General features: G+C 41.8%; 1 protein-coding gene and 1 pseudogene across 2 annotated transcripts in view; both read left to right on the top strand.

The window, feature by feature from the left end:
* Positions 1–20,916, top strand: part of CCDC93 (coiled-coil domain containing 93) — a 103,376-nt gene that overhangs the window by 44,573 nt on the left and 37,887 nt on the right. For both annotated transcript variants that reach the window (XM_061439679.1, XM_061439675.1), the window contains 2 exons: positions 116–202; positions 20,014–20,130. In XM_061439679.1, coding sequence (XP_061295663.1) covers positions 116–202; positions 20,014–20,130 — 204 coding nt within the window. The remainder of the gene's footprint in view (positions 1–115; positions 203–20,013; positions 20,131–20,916) is intronic.
* Positions 1,317–20,100, top strand: LOC133261132 (large ribosomal subunit protein eL42-like; annotated as a pseudogene).

The following is a 20,916-nucleotide window of genomic DNA, read 5'->3' as shown; positions in this document are numbered from 1 at the left end:
CCAAATTACTTTTCCCCCAGGAATGTTATCTGTTTTGCTGTAGTCATGCTCAGGGTTTCCAATGTGTGAAAGCCAGTGCGTGTCCTTGAGAGCACACCCTCCCTTGTGATTGCAGAGTCGGCCGACCGCAAGCTCCGTGGGCCAGATTGTGGGCCTATGCTCTGCCGAGATCAAGCAGATTGTGTCTGAGTATGCAGAAAAGGTAGGTGGGAACCCAGCTGAAGCCATCGCCTCAGTAATGCCCAAGAATTTGTCCTTCTGCTTCCCTACCCCTCCCAGCACTGATGGAGGCAGGTTGTAATTCATCTGCCACATTTGTCAGAATATCCACCGTGCAGCGCCATCCACATTTGCCTGTTAGCTAAATTCATTTTCTTCTACAGTGACTATTTTTCTATAAATATAAAGAGAAAACCTGTCTCTTGGAGCAATTATTGCATCTGATAGATGGATGCCTTAGGGACAACACCCACATTTTTCCTTCTCTAGCAGGCTTCCTATAACTTGGGCACAGTTTGGTGGATGAGGCTGAGGGATGAAGCTTTGCCACTTAGGAGATAAACCCCATAACTCAGCCAAGCCCAAGGCAAAATTTTATGTCCTGCTTTATTAAAAGGGTATAGAATGAACAAAAGCCTGAAAGTCATATTTCAGCATTAGATTTTTTTTCCATCCTAAGAATAGGCAGCAGGACCTTGAATATTTCAGGGAGACAGTGATTAATCATTTTGCACATAACTGATTCTGGTCTGGCTGAGATGTAGTATCAGTAAAATCAGATTTACAGGGCCTTGTTTCACATCCTCCTTTCCCCAACCCTGCTCCCTCTGCCTGCCTAAAACGATGTCTGTTCAAGCATCCACTTTCACTTTCCCTGTCTCAAAAGCCTTGACAACAAATGAGCTCTGCCCTGACCCTCTGTGCCATGGTCTTCTGAAGAGATTGCACAGATGATGTAGTTGGACAGTGGATGTCACCTGTAATCTGGGAGTTATAATCAGCTCTAAGCACAATAGTGGTCGTCTCACACAAAGTGAGGGGCTTTCTGAGCAAGATTGAGTAAAATGGTACAGAGTAGTGTTTAGCAGAGGGGCAGGGGCAGAGGGAGGGTGAGATGGGTAAAGGGGTCAGTAGTATGGTGAAGCATGGAAACCAAACTTCTGTTGGTGAGCACACTTCCAGAAGTAGAAATAAAGTTGAAATAAAAATAAAAACTCATGTTACAAGTCAACTTAAGAAAAAACAGCATAGAATGTCTAGGGATGGGGTTCTCTTGTTTTCCCCACCCCCAAAGTCTGTGCTTCTTAACATAGGTTTTCTGACCCAACTTTCACATTAAAATCCAAAGTGAAAGAAAGTGAAAATCGCTCAGTTGTGTCCAACTCTTTGCGACCCCATGGACTATAGAGTCCATGGAATTCTCTAGGCCAGAATACTGGAGGGAGTAGCCTTTCTTTTCTCCAGGGGATCTTCCCAACCCAGGGATCGAACCCAGATCTCCTGCATTGCTGGTGGATTCTTTACCAGCTGAGCCACAAGGGAAGCCCAAGAATACTGGAGTGAGTAACCTATCCCTTCTCCAGGGGATCTTCCCGACCCAGGAATCGAACCAGGGTCTGCTTCATTGCAGACAGATTCTTTACCAACTAAGCTATCAGGGAAGCCTAATAGAATCCAAAGCATCCTTTATTTTAATTTACCACCTAGAAAAGGTGACAGTGGTTAGAGTGTCATCTGACATTTGACCAAGGATTTAGGTCATCCTGAAAGTACCAGTAGAATCAAGACTTGAAGACATAGGTGTGGAAAAGAGTGATTAATTCACTGCCCTGAGAAGAAGTGTCTTGCTTTGCTGTCAGCACACACAGACCTGGATGGCAAGGGGGTGAGCCTGTACCTGCCCATAGGTTGCCACATAGCATCACTGATTCAGTTTTTACAGAAACACAAACATACGGGGTACTCGCTGCTCTTCCTCCAGGGACTCTGACTTTTATCTTTATACCTGCCCACTGTAAGTAGGTAGGAGCTTAGATTATTATAAGAGAGGAAGCAAATAGGTCTCCTTCGTACACACGTCCTTGCCTTGTAGTCTTGAAGCTAACTTGTCTTCCCCATCAGCTCTGCAGTTCCATGATGCCTGCTGTATCCCTGGGCTCCCTGGACTTCTCGTCCCTCACCCTTGTGCAGTGATCTGATGGCTGTATTCTGTGTTCTGTCCCTCTGTTCTGCTCTGCCAGGAAAGAATGAAATTAGAAGTAGTTTTGGACAGGTCTTTTTCCAAGGATGTGTATAATTAAAATACTTTCCTGGTGGCTCAATGGTAAAGAATCCACCTGCCAATGCAGGAAACACAGGTATGATCCCTGGATCAGGAAGATGCCCTAGAGTAGGAAATGGTAACCCACTCCAGTATTCTTGCCTGGGAAATTCCATGGACAGAGAAGACTGTCAGGCTACAATCCATGGGATTGCAAAGAGTCAGGTATGATGGAGCACACATGCATACATATAATTAAAACTTCTCATGGAGTTGGAGTTCACCAATTCATTGCTTGATTATGTTGTTTGTATTCGGTAGATCATATATCATTAAAGATGAGGGTTTTTGTAATTGAATTGACTTTAATCCTATTCCCATATGACAGTTATTTCACGTTTGCATATTTAATCCAGTATTTGTCCCAGATATCCATGGTAGCACCTAGTTGCAGCCATCTTGTGTGTGTAAAAGAGGCAAAACAGTGCAGTTACAAATACAGCATTGAAGTCCTGTCTTGGTTCACATCTGTCTCCTCAACTTCCCAGCTCTGTGACCTTGGCCACTTTATTTAATCGCTTTGCCCTAGTATCTTCATCTATAAAATAAGAATAATATAACTCTCCTGGCAGGATGGCAGGGTATTGTGAAGGTTAAGTGAAATGTGACAAAAATGCCCAAAACAGTGCCTGGGGCACATTATAGCCACTCAGCTAATGGTAACCTGTATTTATACTTTTATAAACTGCATTTTTTTTGGTCACATTAAGTCCTAAATATTTTCCATGTTTCTAGTCTTCATAATTATGTGAATACTGGATAATCTAGCACAATTCATTAAACATTTCCCTGTTGTTAGACTTTTGTTTACCATTGTAGATAATCCTCTTGTAAAATCTGAACAAATGATTTCTTTGGAAAGATTTTGTAGGAGTCTAAAGATTGGATTCTGACTCCTCTGTGTTGCTTTATAAATAAGTTGTAGCAATATAAAATACTGCCTCCATGAAGGGGCTTCCAGGATGGTCCAAGCGTCTCCCCCTCTGTCATTTGTCTAACTTGCTACCTTAGTGGCTATAAAATAGTACCTCTTTGGACCACTGAGTGGCTTGAACAGGATTGCATGTTTTTGTTTGCTCTGTTTTCTGCTTATTTGACTGATCTATTGAAGCCTTTACTCACTTATCCTTTGGGTATCTGATGTTTTCCTTGTAAATTTGATTAAAGTCTCTATTGTAGATTTAAATATTTTGTCACAGTGATGCACATATTTCTCAGGCTGTTTTTGATTTGTGTATTGCTTTTCTTTTCATGCAAGGCGTTGGTACCCAAATTGATCAGTCTTTTTGTTTCAAAATAGCAGGGTTCTTTTTACATTGATCTGATAAGTAATTCATTACATTTCAGCTCATAATTTTTTATTAATGTTTAATCCTTTATACTACATAGAGTTCATTCTTATTTAGTCCACAATCTGGATCCATCCTAGTTTTCCTGTTCCTATCCACTTACCTTAATACTGTTTATCAAATAATTTCTTTATACTCATTTGGAGATACTTTGTTATTTTTTTTTGTATTTTAGATCTAATTTAAGCTCTCTATTTTCTTGCTTTCTTGGTTTATGCCTCTGTTTTTATGAACAAACCATGATAAAATCATGTTTGCTTTTTGTTTTTCTTAATTTGCTTTGTTTGCTGTTGTCAGTGTCCTCCAGTCAAAGACCTCTGGGAACACACCCATAGTTAGACAAGTTGGGTTTATTGCTGGTTGAAGGAGACCACACAGCAGTGGGGAATCATACAGCATCTCAATAAAGAGGCCTTAGAAAAGACTTATGGGATTCAGACTTCTTTTAGGTGATTTAGGGGAAGACTAGAGAAAGTAGAGCTTTGCTCTGAGTTAGATGCATTAAGGAGGGATAATTCGATGAATCAGTGTCTAAAGAAATCTTCTCTGTGGGCCAAGGGAAAAGAATCACAGTTAAAGCTCTGTGTTCATATTAGCCAGTATAGGGGGATGTTTGATCATTTAGGGGATTTGAATAGTGTTCATGTTTTTGCCCATATACAGACATTACAGAGTGGTCATGTTTTTTTCCTTGAACCTTGTGACCCTGTCTGATGTTGATGTCCTCTGGAGTTATTTATATTTAACACAAAAGCCTCGTGTGAATGCAGCCCAGCTCCCAGCAACGCAGGGCCTTCCTGAGAGTGCCAGATTGGCTCTCAGATGTCAGGGGTTGCTTTTCTCTTTTTCTGTGAATTTAGTATGGGTTGCTACATAGCAGTATTACACAAATACAGTGGTCTGAAATAACATCGTGTATTATCTCATGGTTTCTGTGTTTGGCACAGTATAGCAGGGTCCTTTGTTTCAGACTCTTACAAAGTTAATGAAGGTGCTGGCCTGGGCAGTAGTCTCATCTGAGGCTCGACTGGGGAAGGATCCACTTCCAAGTTCACATGGTTCTTGGCAGCATTCAGTCCTTTGACACCTGTTGGCTGAGGTCTGGCTGTCAGCTAGAGGCTACCCTCAGTCCCTTGCCAGCTGTGCCTTTCCAACGTTACCACTTGTTTCAGCAAGTAAAGCCCCTCCACACATTACAGTTTTATGTGACATTGATGTGCATGCAATCACATTCATCCCACCATGTTTGCAGAGACTGGGGCTCTGTCAGAGTTGTCCACCATGGTGTGTTTGTTTTTTTCTTTAATCTTACTGCCATAAATTGGATTGAAATAAGGCAGTTCATCTAAAAATCCATGCCCCTACCTTCAGGGCCTCAGTAATGAAATGCTTGAAAGTAAAGATGGAATTGAAGAATGCTCAGGTGGAAAGCCTTTTGGTGGAACTTGAAAGAAACCCAAATTGGGCTGAGATCAGGATGAATTTTTGCTTAGTGAAAAAAAGGAACAATAATTTTTGGAAGATGAAAGTGTGAAAATGATTTTGTGCCTCAGAAATGAATCAAACAGCCTGCTTGGTGCAAGTCATTAGACGGTCAGCAGGCACTGAAAAATAAAAATGAAGTGAAAAACATATGCAGGCTTCTCTTTCACTGGTAAAGTTCAGTAGTTCTTATAACAGTATAACATGGTACCTAATTCATGTGTTTTAAAGCAAGTCCCTGAGATGTGTAACTCAATTTAATATGTTCCTGTAAAGCAACAGGGAAGAAGAACACAAAGAAGCTTCCATGTACATAATTCATGAGTATTGACAGAGTCCAGCCAGGGAGCTCCGTCTCTGATTGTTTCCAGAAGGAGCACCCTTCCCAGAATGTGCTTGCTGAGTCATCACTGTGCCTTGTGGTACTGCTGTCTAACATGCTCCCTGCATCTTATCATTCACTGTTACAGGCAAGAGGAATATAGTACTGTGATTTGCAGAAAACTAAGGGTTTGGCTGTCCCCGTAGTACTTGCACTCTACTATACCAGAAGGAAGGGGAAGGAAACAGAGCCAGGCAAGGGCAGGAAGGGACTCTGACTCAATGCCACGTGTTAACCAGCGGTACACCATTTTGACTCATGTGCAACTAAGTCTTTCCTGGTCAGCATCTCCCTGAGACAGGATATGAAAACATTTTGTAGGTCACGGGTCTGTTGGGGAATCAGAAGAATCTACCCTGCTTTTTTTCTGTGCCGTTATCGCTCTCGCAAACATGGTGAATGTTCCAAAAACCCTCCGGACTTTCTGTAAGAAGTGTGGGAAGCACCAGCCCCACAAAGTGACACAGTACAAGAAGGGCAAGGATTCTCTGTATCTGGCGTTATGACAGGAAGCAGAGTGGCTATGGTGGGCAGACTACACTGATTTTCCGGAAAAAGGGTGAAACTGCAAAGAAGATTGTACTGAGTCTTGAATGTGTGAGCCCAACTGCAGATCAAAGAGCGTGCTGGCTATTAAGAGATGCAAGCATTTTGAGCTGGGAGGTGATAAAAAGAGAAAGGGCCAAGTGATATAGTTTTGAGATTCATATTTTGTTTTATTATGAAGACAATAAAAATTTGAGATCGTTTACTTCATTTAGTTTCAGTTGGTTTTTTGGGAAGGGAAATAAAAGTGCCATCAAAAAAAAAAGAATCCACCCTAAGTGCCATCTCATTGCCAGGTACTTTAAAAACACTTTATTAAATACAGTTAATTTATAATATTATATTACTTTCAGGTATACAGTTTAGTGATTCAATATTTTTATAGACTGCTCTCCTTTTAAAATTATTACAAAATAATGGCTATAATGTATCCTTGATATACAAGGTACCCTTGTTGCTTATTTATTTTATAAATAGTATTAATAGTTTTGCCAAGAGAATGCACTGGTCATAGCAAACACCCTCTTGCAACAACACAGGAGAACTCTACACATGGACATCACCAGATGGTCAACACCGAAATCAGATTGATTATATTCTTTGCAGCCAAAGATGGAGAAGCTCTATAGAGACAGCAAAAACAAGACCAGGAGCTGACTGTGGCTCAGATCATGAACTCCTTATTTCCACATTCAGACTTACATTGAAGAAAGTAGGGAAAAACACTAGACCATTCAGGTTTGACCTAAATCAAATCCCTTATGATTATACAGTGGAAGTGAGAAATAGATTTAAGGGACTAGATCTGATAGACTGAGTGCCTGATGAACTATGGACGGAGGTTCGTGACATTGTACAGGAGACAGTGATCAAGATCATCCCCAAGAAAAAGAATTGCAAAAAAAGCAAATGGCTGTCTGAGGAGGCCTTACAAATAGCTGTGAAAAGAAGAGAAGCAGAAAGCAAAGGAGAAAAGGAAAGATATTCCCATTTGAATGCAGAGTTCTAAAGTATAGCAAGGAGAGATAAGAAAGCCTTCCTCAGCGGTCAATGCAAAGGAATAGAGGAAAACAATAGAATAGGAAAGACTAGAGATCCTTTCAAGAAAATTAGAGATAAGGGAACATCTCATGCAAAGATGGGTTCGATAAAGGACAGAAATGGTATGGACCTAACAGAAGCAGATGATATTAAGAGGTGGCAAGAATACACAGAAGAACTACACAAAAAAAGATCTTCACAACCCAGATAATCACGATGATGTGATCACTCACCTAGAGCCAGACATCCTGGAATGTGAAGTCAAGTGGGCCTTAGAAAGCATCACTACGAACAAAGCTAGTGGAGGTGATGGAATTCCAGTTGAGCTGTTTCAAATCCTGAAAGATGATGCTGTGAAAGTGCTGCACTCAGTATGCCAGCAAATTTGGAAAACTCAGCAATGGCCACAGGACTGGAAAAGGTCAGTTTTCATTCCAATCCCAAAGAAAGGCAATGTCAAAGATGCTCATACTACCGCACAATTGCACTCATCTCACACACTAGTAAAGTGATACTCTAAATTCTCCAAGCCAGGCTTCAACAATATGTGAACCGTGAACTTGGAGATGTTCAAGCTGGATTTAGAAAAGGCAGAGGATCGAGAGATCAAATTGCCAACATTCGCTGGATCATCAAAAAAGCAGGAGTTCCAGAAAAACATCTATTTCTGCTTTATTGACTATGCCAAAGCCTTTGATTGTGTGGATCACAATAAACTGTGGACAATTCTGAAAGAGATGGGAATACCAGACCACCTGCCTAGCCTCTTGGAAATCTGTTTGCAGGTCAGGAAGCAACAGTTAGAACTGGACATGGAACAACAGACTGGTTCCAGATAGGAAAAGGAATACATCAAGGGTGTATATTGTCACCCTGCTTATTTAACTTCTATGCAGAGTACATCATGAGAAACGCTGGGCTGGATGAAGCACAAGCTGGAATCAAGATTGCCAGGAGAAATATCAATCACCTCAGATATGCAGATGACACCACCCTTATGGCATAAAGGGAAGAAATAAAGAGCCTCTTGATGAAAGTGAAAGAGGAGAGTAAAAAAGTTGGCTTAACGCTGAACATTCAGAAATCTAAGTCATCCGGTCCCATCACTTCATGGGAAATAGATGGGGAAACAGTGGAAACAGTGGCTGACTTTATTTTGGGGGGCTCCAAAATCACTGCAGATGGTGATTGCAGCCATGAAATTAAAAGACGCTTACTCCTTGGAAGGGAAGTTATGACCAACCTAGGCAGCATATTAAAAAGCAGAGACATTACTTTGCCAACAAAGGTCTGTCTAGTCAAAGCTGTGGTTTTTCCAGTAGTCATGTATGGATGTGAGAGTTGGACTATAAAGAAAGTTGAGCACCGAAGAATTGATGCTTTTGAACTGTGGTGTTGGAGAAGACTCTTGAGAGTCCCTTGGACTGCAAGGAGATCCAACCAGTCCATCGTAAAGGAGATCAGTCCTGGGTGTTCATTGGGAGGACTGATGTTGAAGCTGAAACTCCAGTACTTTGGCCACCTTATGTGAAGAGCTGACTCATTTGAAAAGACCCTGATGTGGGGAAGGATTGAGGGCAGGAGGAGAAGGGGATGACAGAGGATGAGATGGTTGGATGGCATCACCGACTCAATGGACATGAGTTTGGGTGAACTCCGGTAGTTTGTGATTGACAGGGAGGCCTGGGGTGCTGCGATTCATGGGGTCACAAAGAGTCGGACTCATCTGAGGGACTGGACTGAACTGAACTGAGTATTAATACTTTGTATCTCTTAATCCCATACCCCTATCTTGTTCCTCCCCCAACTCCTTTCCCTACTGGTAACCACTAGTTTGTTTTCTGTATGTGAATTTGTTTTATTTTTTAGATTCTACATATAAATGATGACATAAAATATTTGTCTTTCTGGCTTTTTTCACTAAGTATAGTACTCTCTATGTCCCTCCATGTTGTTGCAAATGGCAAAATTTCATTTTTTATGGCTGAGTAACACTCCTTTGTGTGCATGTGTATATACAGTGACATCATTTTCATTCATCTGTTGATGGACACTCAGGTTGCTTCCGCATCTTGACTGTTTTAAGTAATGCTGCTGTAAACATTGAGGTGCATGTACCATTTTTGAATTAACATTTATGGTTTTTGGGGATATATACCCACAAGTGGAATTACTGGATTATATAGTAGTTCTATTTTTAGGCTTTTGGCGAACTTCCATACTGTTTTCCATAGGTGCTGCACCAGTCTGCATTCCCGTCAGTAGTGTACAAGGGTTCCCATTTCTGTACATCCTCCCTGATATGTGTTATTTATAGGCTTTTTGATGATAGCCATTCTGATAGATGTGAGGTGATAGCTTTTTATGGTTTTGATTTACATTTCTCTAATAATGATGTTGAACATCTTTTCATGGGCCTGTTAGCCATCTGTGTATCTTTTTTAGGAAAATGTGTGTTCAGATCTTCTGCCCATTTTTTAATTGGGGTTTTTTTTTTAATATTGAGTTGTATGAGCTGTGTATTATGAACACTAATCCCTTATTGATCATATCACTGGCAAATATTTTCTCCCATTCCGACAGTTGTCTTTTCATTTTGTCAGTGGTTTCCTTTGCTTTGCAAAAGATTTTAAGTGTAATTACATCCTTGGAAGGAAAGTTATGACCAACTTAGATAGCATATTAAAAAGCAGAGATACTACTTTGCCAACAAAGGTCCGTCTAGTCAAGGCTATGGATTTTCAGTGGTCATGTATGGATGTGAGAGTTGGACTGTAAAGAAAGCTGAGCACCAGAGAATTGATGCTTTTGAACTGTGGTGTTGGAGAAGACTCTTGAGAGTCCCTTGGACTGCAAGGAGATCCAACCAGTCCATCCTAAAGGAGATCAGTCCTGAGTGTTCATTGGAAGGACTGAGGCTGAAGCTGAAACTCCAGTACTTTGGCCACCTCATGCAAAGAGTTGACTCATGGGAAAAGACTCCGATGCTGGGAGGGATTGGGGGCAGGAGGAGAAGGGGACGACAGAGGATGAGATGGCTGGATGGCATCACCAACTTGATGGACGTGAGTTTGAGTGAACTCCGGGAGTTGGTGATGGACAGGGAGGCCTGGAGTGCTGCGATTCATGGGGTCGCAAAGAGTCGGACACGACTGAGCGACTGAACTGAACTGAACTGATGTAGCTAATAATAAGTACCAGGTTTGCATACATGCCTGTCTGACTTTGAAACCAGTATCTGTGACAGGGTAGTGTCCTCAGAGGGCAGCATGACAGCCTCCTTGGCCATCCTTAGTGTCTGCCTCCCAGGCTTTTTTCAGTGACAAAACATCGTTAGACTCTCCCAATGTCTAACTGCCACCTTGGGCTGAGTGGAGTGAAGAGGCCAGGTCATGTTGGAAACTAACCACAGAAACAAGTAAAAAGGAAAATGATGCAGCCCAAGCATTCACACACAGTCGCACCTAAGCTATTGAAAACTGTGGAATTTTCTATTTGGAGTATGTGAGTGGCTTTTCATATCACTGGAAAATGCCACATTGAAATGTTCTCATCCAGCTCTCCAGAGTGTAATATCCTAGCCAGAAGACTATCAACATCTCAATCTTATTTTAAGAAGAGGCATTTTGGGTCATCAGGAGACTTATTTTTAGAAGGAATTCTTTTTCTCGGTAGGTTCTGAAATTTTTTTCCTGTCCAGCAATTAAGAAATTCTGACACAAATTACTTCTGACCTTTTGATTCTGAGAGCTGTTCTCTTGGCAGTTCATCGGAAGCCTGTATTCTGTCTTGAAATTTTATTTTTCAAGAGCATTTGGGGCATCTCATTAGGTGATTAGGACCTGGGTGTAACCACAGAGAGGTAATAGCCATGGTCTGGTCAGGGATGCACATATAAAAACCCAACGGGAAAAAAACAAACAAACAAACAAACAATGGAAGGAAAGTCTCCTCTAAAGAAAGCAGACAGCCACGTTGGTAGGTGTGGTCTGCATTAAAGTAGGTTTTGTCCCCCCTCAACCATGGTCAGATTGGCTCTACATGATACAACCAGCCGAGAAAACTGCTGCAAGTTCTGTCACTCATTCACCTCAAGAGTAGCCTTCTAGGAGCCTTTTGGTTGCAAGTGATAGAAACTCTGCCTGGAATGGTGGTATAAGCAAAACAGAGCCTTTTTCAGCTCTCAGAACAGGAGGTGGGGGTGTCCATGAAGGTAGGGGTCCTAGGGACTCACCTGCCTTGTCATCTCTCTCTGCCCTTGAAAACTTGCTTCACTCTGCCTCCCTGTCACCTGGGGGACCTCACCACAGACTGCTTCAGTCTCCAGCACCCTCCCATATATGTGTGTAAAGTCCTAAGAAAGGGTTCTCCTTTATTGGTTACAGGCTTCCCTTGCGGCTGAGCTGGTAAAGAATCCGCCTGCAATGCAGGAGACCTGAGTTCGATCTCTGGGTTGGGAAGATCCCCTGGAGAAGGGAAAGGCTCCCCACTCCAGTATTCTGGCCTGGAGAATTCCATGGACTATATAGTCCATGGGGTTGCAAAGAGTCAGACACGACTGAGGGACTTTCACTTTCACTTGTTGGTTACGGGTCAGGTCACATACTCCTCCTCAGCCAGTTGCTCTGGCCAGGAGATGGGCTTATTGATCAGCAGCCCCTCTGGAACAAGAGAGAGAGTGGGAAACAGTGATTCCCCAAAGGTAGGGCGTCGCTGTTACTAAACCAGAGGGTGCTGAGTATTCATGATGGCTGTACTGCCATGAGCCTGTGTTCATAGAAGGTCCTTAGGGATTCTGTCTAACTACACTGGATGGCATTGACCCGCGAAAATCAATGGCTAATATGTCATCTGCCTTCCTCATGCTTTATTTCTCTGCTCTGGTGTTGTATTTCCAATTAATTTTACAAAGTCTTCTTAAAGAAAATAGCTATAATTTATAGGTATTTTAAGTCTTCAGCATGATTTCTTTTCTGCCAGACAGCTGACAGAAATAACCCCCTAGATGGAATGATCTTTTTCTTCAGCAACCATCTACTGAGCAGTACTAAGTCCCAGGCAGTTTCAGGTATAAGGACAGGGATAGAGTTATAAATTCTCACTGAGGCATGGTGCTCCCCTGAGGAGCCCCTGGGTAGGAGTCAATCAGCCTGTAAAAAGAAGAATTATGGAATAATGTAATTCATATGTTTTCAAATGGATGCCATTTGCTACTTGATTGGTGTTGCCACTCGAAATGTCAGTATCTGCCCAAAGAGAAGTGACAGTTGGGTATTTTTTATACCGAACTTTTCTCCTGTTAATAGGCAGAATGGATGACTTTAAAATTATACCCAACTGAGGTGAAATGGAAAGTAATTGTTCAAGAGGGCTGGGGACTGGGTGAAGATACCAGTCCCCAGGACCTTGCCTGAGTCAGAAGGTCATGGGATGCTAAGCAACCAGGAGTCCCTGACTCCTCTGGAGAATCTGTCCTGAGCTAGAGCCAGTGTGATTTCTGATAAGCTTGGAGGTGAATGTTTCTAATCTCATCACCTATCCCCACCCCAAAAGAAAAACCATTTTTCTAGCAACATTGGCATGCAGGATACAGGAGAGGAGCTGCCCTCTTGGGGCCCTACTACTGGGACACAGATAGAAAAACCAGGTTGGGATCATGGTGATGAGGGCTGGGGAGGGAGGGATTTTTTAAACCCCTTCCTCCTAGACTCCATTTCTTCACATAAGGTCACAGGTACTAGACAGGTCATATTCTAAATCTGTAAACTTCTGGAAGGCCAAGATTTCATCTTCCATCTCTGTTTCTGTTGCCTAACACATCATATGTGTATGCTGTGCTCAATCATATCCAACTCTTTGTGACTCTGTAAACCATAGCCTACCAGGCTCCTCTGTCCATGGAATTTTCCAGCCAAGAATACTGGAGTAGGTTGCCATTTCCTTCTCTAGGGGATGTTCCTAACCCAGGGATCAAGTCCACATTTCCTGCCTTACAGGCTGATTCTTAACCACTGTGCCACTTGGCAGGTCATAACACTCAGCAGAAGCCTCTTCCAGTCGTCCATCAGCCTCAGTGGAGACTCACCCATAGCCATTACGGGTAACTCTCCCTCCTGTGGATCCTCTGATGCGTGGATCAGCTCCTGTTGTCTTCTTCGTAGCACTGCTCACAAGGCACTATTTCATTTGTCTCTGCCTCTTTCCCAGGACTAGAATGTATACTGTCAACCAGAGCTGGGAGCATTGTATATCACCTTTGCTATAATGGGGTTTTCATAAACATTTGTTGGAGGAAAGAAGGAAGGAAGGAAGGAAGAAGAAACCAGAAGACCATGCAAAACTCTCTCTTTCTCTGAAACAGGGAAGGCCTGGGGAGAAGGTGGCAGGTACAACACCTTTATTTATGAATGAGCAGGTATTACCTGACTAGACCGTGAGGGTCCAGAGGTGAGGTTTGTGTCTTTTTCCATGTTCCCAATGCTTAACACTTTGTCCTACATGTTATAGGATCTGAGTAAAGGTTAGTTGATGAAACAAAGGAAAGTGGTGAGAGAGATTTAAACCAATCCGAATTTAGAGATGAAGAAATTTCCCAGGTGGTTCAGTGGTTAACACTCCCACCTGCCAATGCAGAATATCCCAGGGTTGAGAAGATCTCCTGGAGAAGGAAAAGGTAACCCACTCTAGTATTCTTGCCTGGGAAATCGCATGGACAGGTTACAGTCCATGGGGTTGCAAAAGAGTCAGATACAACTTAGCAACTAAACAACAATCAAAAAAACCCTGTAAATCTGGAAAGAATGATGCTGATAATATGTTTGTGTCTCAGAACTGCTCCAGGATTTCCTAAATTCTGACTAAGTTATGCAATATGTACAAACTAACAATGCAGGGAATGGTATTGTGGTATTAGCTAATGAATTGGCCTGGTGGGATTGTCCCAAGCCACACAGCCTATATAGCTTATACCCTTTCAGGTTCTTTAGCAATTTGGATGAAGACATAGAAATTAGCTTCATCCGATTTAAGTGTCATTTAAAGCTAGAAAAGAAAAGGTGGCTAATACATTAGAGAGTAGAATCAACATTCAAAAATATCTTAGATTGAAATTTTAAGCCCAAACTATATATTTTTTTTAAGTAAGCATGAACTCTTTTATTTCAGAAAAATAAGTTATACCAATTCAGGATTTGATGAGCATGCCATCTGACCTGACATTAGCTTGTGTGGGTAAAAGTGGGATGTTTGGGGTTTTTTACATGCCTCTGCGCATGGAGCCCAGACTTATGCTTCAAAAACTCAGCAAGGCTGCATGAATATGGGTCTTTGAAATTCATGGGATTTCATTAGTGGGAGTCAAGAATATTGAAAAGCAAATTTATGTATGCTGTTGCATTAGTGGGAGTAGAGTGTAGATAAGGGAAAGTGGGTGGTTCCATCCCAGTCTGCTGTGCTCAGATTCCATCAGGAATGCTTGAAAAGGATTATGAGCTAGCGTATATCCAGGGGAGAGCAGCCAAGATGGTGAAAGGAGCTGACATCTTCTTGTAAAGCTTGGAATGCTTCTGTATTAGAAAACTTGAACTGTTATATGAAAGTGATTATACTTTATCTCTGTGGCTTCAGGGAGAAATGAGCATGTATGTTTGAGTTTACATGTCTGTTTCTGCTCTTCGTTTCTGCTGACTTTTGCTCATGAAATTGTGTATGCTTTTGATTTTTGACTGTGAGTTCATTCTGCTTGGAAATTTCTCTATCAGACCTGGAATTGGAGCTCTATTCTTCCAGAGAGGATTTTCTTTTGCTCTTATGTGCACCTGGGCACACCCAGCTCAGGCCCACTGTGCATGTAGTAGGTTTTTGGTATCATTAAGGTAGTGTGTGTGTTTAGATTATAGAACTGCACAAGGGCATATCCGTTCTAACAAAATCTCATTGCAGACTTTTTTCCTTCCTACATCTGTGCCAAGGATTATGCAAAGCAGTTGTTGAATTCTAAAAATCAAAGCTTGAGATCAATTGGTTTTGGCAAATACTCTCAAGAAAAAGGGCTTCCCTGGTGGCTCAGATGGTAGAGCATCTGCCTGAAATGTGGGAGACCTGGGTTTGATCCCTGGGTCTGGAAGATCCTCTGGAGAAGGAAATGACAATCAACTCCAGTACTCTTGCCTAGAAAATTCCATGGACAGAGGAGCCTGGTAGGCTACAGTCCATGGGATCACAAAGAGTTGGACACGACTGAGCAACTTCACTCACGCATTCAAGAAAAAAGCCAGCCTCCATGGGTACACCTACCTCCTGGATTCTCACTTCCACTTTTTGCTTTCTAGGATTTCTTACATATTCTAGCTCATAGATTTTTTTAAGATTAAAAAATGAATATTTTATATTGCCTGTTTACTTGTTTTCAGTGGGAGGGTTCATCAGGGTCCGACAACTGAAATTCGTCTGCTCAGTATGGAGAATTTGTGGCATCCTCTTGATATAGGGACCCCTTAATTTTTTAGGGATCCCTTATTATTGATAGCTTTAGTGGCCATATTTTAATGGGGGGACATAGGAGAGATTCCTATATCAGGAAGGTTCTGTTCAGTTCAGTTGTTCTGTCGTGTCCGACTCTTTGCGACCCCATGGACTGCAGCACGTCAGCCCTCCCTGTCCATCGCCAACTCCTGGAGTTTACTTAGGAAGGTAGATGTGTAGATATGACCCTTTGGGTGTCTTCCATTATGAAAGTATATAGTTTTAGCTAAAGTAATCATTTTTTGTTTCTCTTAGGAATTTACTTACATTGAACTGGACTAATATTATTGAATGACATTTATATCTGGTTCCCCTTAGAATAGAAGCTGCAAACATCTGTCAGTTATTAGAAAACATTGAATCTGCACTAGATGCTATCTTAATCCACCCTGTCGTTTTGAAAGCACGTTCTTAATCTGAAATTGTTGAACAAAATTAGATTGGCATTTTAGCCCTTGCTCTAATGTAAACACAAATGGAATATTTATAGGTGGTTGGCATTCTTTGAGAGACATTGGGCTTTTCAAGTAGAAATCAGTTAACTTACCCCAAGGACTTAATTTTTTTCTGTCGAGGATTTACTATAAAGCCCCTTCTATTCTCCATCTGTCCAATGTAGTCTCATCCTTTAAGATCCAACTTGGTCAGTTCCAGTTTTCTTCTGAGAAGACTCAGTGAACAGAATGTCAAATGAGTCATACTGTTTCAGAGACCTTGGTCTAGTTCTCTTGGCTTTGAGGAGAGTATTTGAAAAATGAAAATTTTCAGTTACTTAACACAGAAAGTGTGTTTCAAATAGAGAACAATCAGCTTTCTGTTGACTAGATTAAGAACTCTCTTCAGTTCAGCTCTAGAATAAATGATTTTTTTCTGTTCTAAAACTAACTTCCCATTAAACAAAGAAGTTTGCATAGCACCATCTCTAGACCTAGGCAAATGGAGGAATTTGCAAATTTATATGCACTGTGAGCTTGGTCATGTGCATATTGTTCATTTTAATTGCACTGGAGAAATGTCAGATGTGGAAATGGCACTTAATATCCTGACATGAATGCTTTGCAGACACAAATTTAAGGGACTGCACAGAGCAATGAGAATTGCTACCTAGCAACAAGAGAAAGGATTTTGAAAGCCCATGTTTGCTTGGAACATATACTGTCGTAAGACTTGTTTAATATTAAGTTTATATGGAGACTTGAGCATCCTTTCTGTGAACTACAAATATTTTCTCTCTGGTTGGTTTGAAGCAGTTGTCTAGTAAAAGTGGAATCGGAAAACTATCCCCTCTTGGTGTTACGGATGGGCCCACTGCACTGGTAGAGCTGTGTTAGTGAGGCTGTCCCAGTTGGTGAGTTAGCTAGGCCCCTTAAAGTAACAGGACTCAAAATTTTTAGTTTCAAGAGCCTGTACGAACTCTTAAAAATTACTGCATGTTCATTCACTCAGTCATGTCTGACTCTTTGTGACCCTATGGACTGTGACCCACCAGGCTTCTCTGTCCATGGGATTTTCCAGGCAAGAATACTGGAGTGGGTTGCCATTTCCTACTCCAAGGAGTCTTTCCAACCTAGGGATCAAACCTGCATCTCCTGAGTCTCCTGCATTAGTAGGCAGATTCTTCCCCACTGAGCCACCTGGGAAGCTAAAAATTACTGAGGAGGTCCTGAAAGCTTACATATTAATTCACTTGCAAATGATAATGAAAAATGTTTTACACGTTAGCATCAGAGCAGTGATACCATCACATGTCATATAGCAGCTGGAAAATTTCAGTGTATGAGCATGAGAGAATGAGAGAAAAAAAATCGTATCTTAGTATCATTGTGAAAAGGATTTTGACCTCAAAGAACCCTGAAAGGATCTTAAAGAACCATGTGACTAAAAATTTAAAGTGAGAGAGAGCAGGAGAGCCAGTGAGCCTGGAAGTCCTCTTTCCAGATAGCAGGATAGCTACTGATGTTCCTGTAAGAAAGTTTCTTGAAAGTGTCAAAGGCACAGTTTCCAACAAGGCTGTGTTTGTTGCCAGGTACACTGATAAGAGAGTGTGAAAGCTAGGTGGAAAATGTAGTCGGGACCCTGGCCATAAAAGCAGTTTACCAGCAGGAAGGCATGCCGAGAGTTGGAGACATCATCCAACTCATGCCAGGTACAGAATAGCACTGAATGTGTACATCCGTACCCCCTCACCCCTGCAGCCTAGAGAAAGCCTTGCTGGGAGGTGACTGAGATGGGGATACCCTGAAGCCCACTTGATCATAGCTTGGCCTGATCCAGAGGCAAAAGGACAGTCGGAGGAGGTCAGGGCAGTCAAGACATCATGATGTCAAACCTAGAGACACACCATGGGGGTAGTCCCTGTGTTGGGGAGTTAATTCCATTTCAGATATCAGTTAACCATGAGATAGAAGGTTTGTGTAAATCTTCTAGTAAAGTACTGAATAAAATGCTCCGAGGATATGCCAGTGACATTTTGGAAATCAGTATCAAGGAATCTAAGATGAAGGTTAAAACCCAAATCTGAAATTAACTATAAGAAGAAAGCTACTAAATAATGTAACAAGCTAAGTGGACAAATTGATAACTTAGTTCAGGATGATGCAGTCAAAGTGGAGGAGATATAACTGGTGAGATTGTATGTGTACATGCTCAGTTTGCTCAGTCACGTCCGACTCTTTGTGACTCTATGGACTGTGGTCCTTCAGGCTTTTCCATCCATGGAATTTTCCAGGCAAGAACACGAGTGGGTTGCCAGTTCCTTCTCCAGGGAATCCCTGACCCAGGAATTGAACCCCTGATTCCTGCGTCTCCTGCTTTGTCATGTGGATTCTTTGCCACTGAGCCACCTGCAAAGCCCATGATATAATTAATTATAATTATGTTTCTGACAAGTGGCTTGAAAATCAAGGAGTGCTCTTTCCTTCCCCCCCCTTTTTTTATACTCTCAAATAATTTTCAGAAATAGTTCTTCTTCCCCAGACTACAGGTGGAAAATATCTTGATGTGCCCAATGTTACAATTTTAAAAGTTAACTCCAATATGAAGAAACTCAGATAAGCTGGAGTATGTTAGTTGACATTTTCCAAAAATTTCAGGTGTCAGGGCTAGCTGTGTTGTAATACCAAATGCTTTTTTCTGTTTCCTTTACGGCCTCCCAGCTCACAAGATGGAAAATGATGTTTCTTGCCATTTTAGGCAGCCACAGCCTGCTGGTTGTCTCCCACCTCCAGAGTTGTTAAGCAGCAAAAACACTCATCGTCTGTTAACGGTGCCTCTGAATTATTCAGGGAAATTCTTAACCAATATAAATGGTGACTATACCGTCCAGTTCCTCCTTTTCACATTTCTGTCTCTTCCCCATAACTTTCAAACTAATGATCACTGTTAAAACATGCACAGAGAATCACATATTCAAATAGTTTTGTTGCACTTGAGCTTCAGACCAGTGATTAACTTGGAATTGGGATGTTTCCAGTAAAGAAGGCAGTGCAGCTATAATGGGTGTTCATTGGCAGGTGAATGAAGCTGTCTATTCTGTGATCACCCGAGACAGGTTTTAAGGACTCCTTTTGAAATAGGGTCATCTTTCTTGTTTCTTCTTCCTGGGGCTTCCCTCTGGTGTCTTGAGGCAAGTGTTTGTTTTCATCATCTGCGCCAAGCTGCCTCCAATGGCCATCTGCCTCCTTGTTTGCATGGTTTCTTGGTATTGTTGCTACATTCATCTCATCACCCCAACCAGAACTCTCTCCCTTCCTCCCCTCCAGTCCTGACAGTGTCTGTGTCCTGTCCAGCCCTTCTTCTTCATCCCCTCATCATTTTACACAGTTTCAGGACCTTTATCCTGGTCTCTCTCAGCAACACTCACCCCTTTCAGATCCATCCTCTGTGAACACCAGAATAGAAATAATACGTTGTCCCATGGATGGGGGAATACTTTGAAATGCTGTTTCTTTTCATTATAAGTGCTACTGAATGGTTAAACTCTTTAACCATATACTTATAATACTTTGATGAAAGTGAATCAGTTCATGATTTTTGATAGCTCCAGAATAATTTCAAGTAGATATTAAGATGACTATGTTTTTCTTCATATTTAAGATCTTATTGCTTATGTGATTATCAGCCTAACCCATTATATATCCCTGTGCTTCTGCACATGCTGTTTGCTTTGCCGGAAATGTAGATTCTCTGGATATGGCCTTTGGTCATTGTGTCACAGTCTTCACTGGAGTGAGTTTTACACAGGACCCTGGGGCCCCATGGGCTTGGTTGTGGCCACCTGCCCAGCAGTGTTCCTCCCAGATGAGGCAGGCTGATTAGCCCACTGAGGTGAGCTAATTAAATCCTTTGGTTCTTCTGTTTGTTTCCCACAGCAGTCTGAACTGTCAGCTGAAGAAAGTCCAGAAAAGTTAGGAATCTCCCAACTACATCGGCGAAAAGTCATTTCCTTGAACAAGCAGATTCTGCAGAAGACCAAACAACTGGAAGAGGTTGGTGTTTTTTTTTCATAATTTCATTCTAGTAAAATAAAGCTATTCTTCAAGAAGGGAGAAACTAGCAAGGAGTCAAGATCTCTGTGTCAGAAAGATCAAAGGAGGCTGTAGAAAGGGGATCCATGTAATCTGGCCCTTGGGCAATCCAGCCTCCACCTGTTTTTGTAATGCATGCATGCATGCCAATCACTCAGTCACGTTCAACTCTTTGGGACCCCATGAATGGTAGTCTGCCAGTATCCTCTGTCCATAGAATTTTCCAGGCAAGAATACTGGAATGGGTTGTTGCCATTTCCTACATCAGGGATCTTCCCAACTCAGGGATTGAACCTGTGTCTCCTTCATTGGCAGGCAAATTCTTTACCACTGAGCCACCTGGGAAGCCTGTTTTTGTAAATATTAATAGTTTTATTGAAATATATGCATATGCATTTGTTTACATATTTTCTGTGGCTACTTTTCAAGCTTCAGTGGGAGAATTGAGACCTACAAAACAAAATATTTTTCTACCTGGTCTTTACAGAGAACATTTCCCAACTTCTCCTCTAAAAGAAGATCACAGGGCAAGAAGAGCATTAATTAATTCACACAGATTAGCTGAGCACCGCTGTGCTGAGCACTGAAATAGGCCATGGTAGTGAAAGAAAAACAAGTTGCGATCTCTGCTCTCAGGGTCTGGAGGCAGTGATGGGAAGACATATGCCATCACTTTTTTCTGTCTTTATCAATTTAAATGCTTCAGCCCCCTTTTTTAGATTATAGGGATAATCCAAGTTCCCTGTA

Source organism: Bos javanicus, chromosome 2 (genome assembly GCF_032452875.1).
Source record: "Bos javanicus breed banteng chromosome 2, ARS-OSU_banteng_1.0, whole genome shotgun sequence".
Lineage (NCBI taxonomy): Eukaryota > Metazoa > Chordata > Mammalia > Artiodactyla > Bovidae > Bos > Bos javanicus.
Note: the sequence above shows the minus strand (reverse complement) of the source record. Positions and strands in the feature narration are given on the sequence as shown.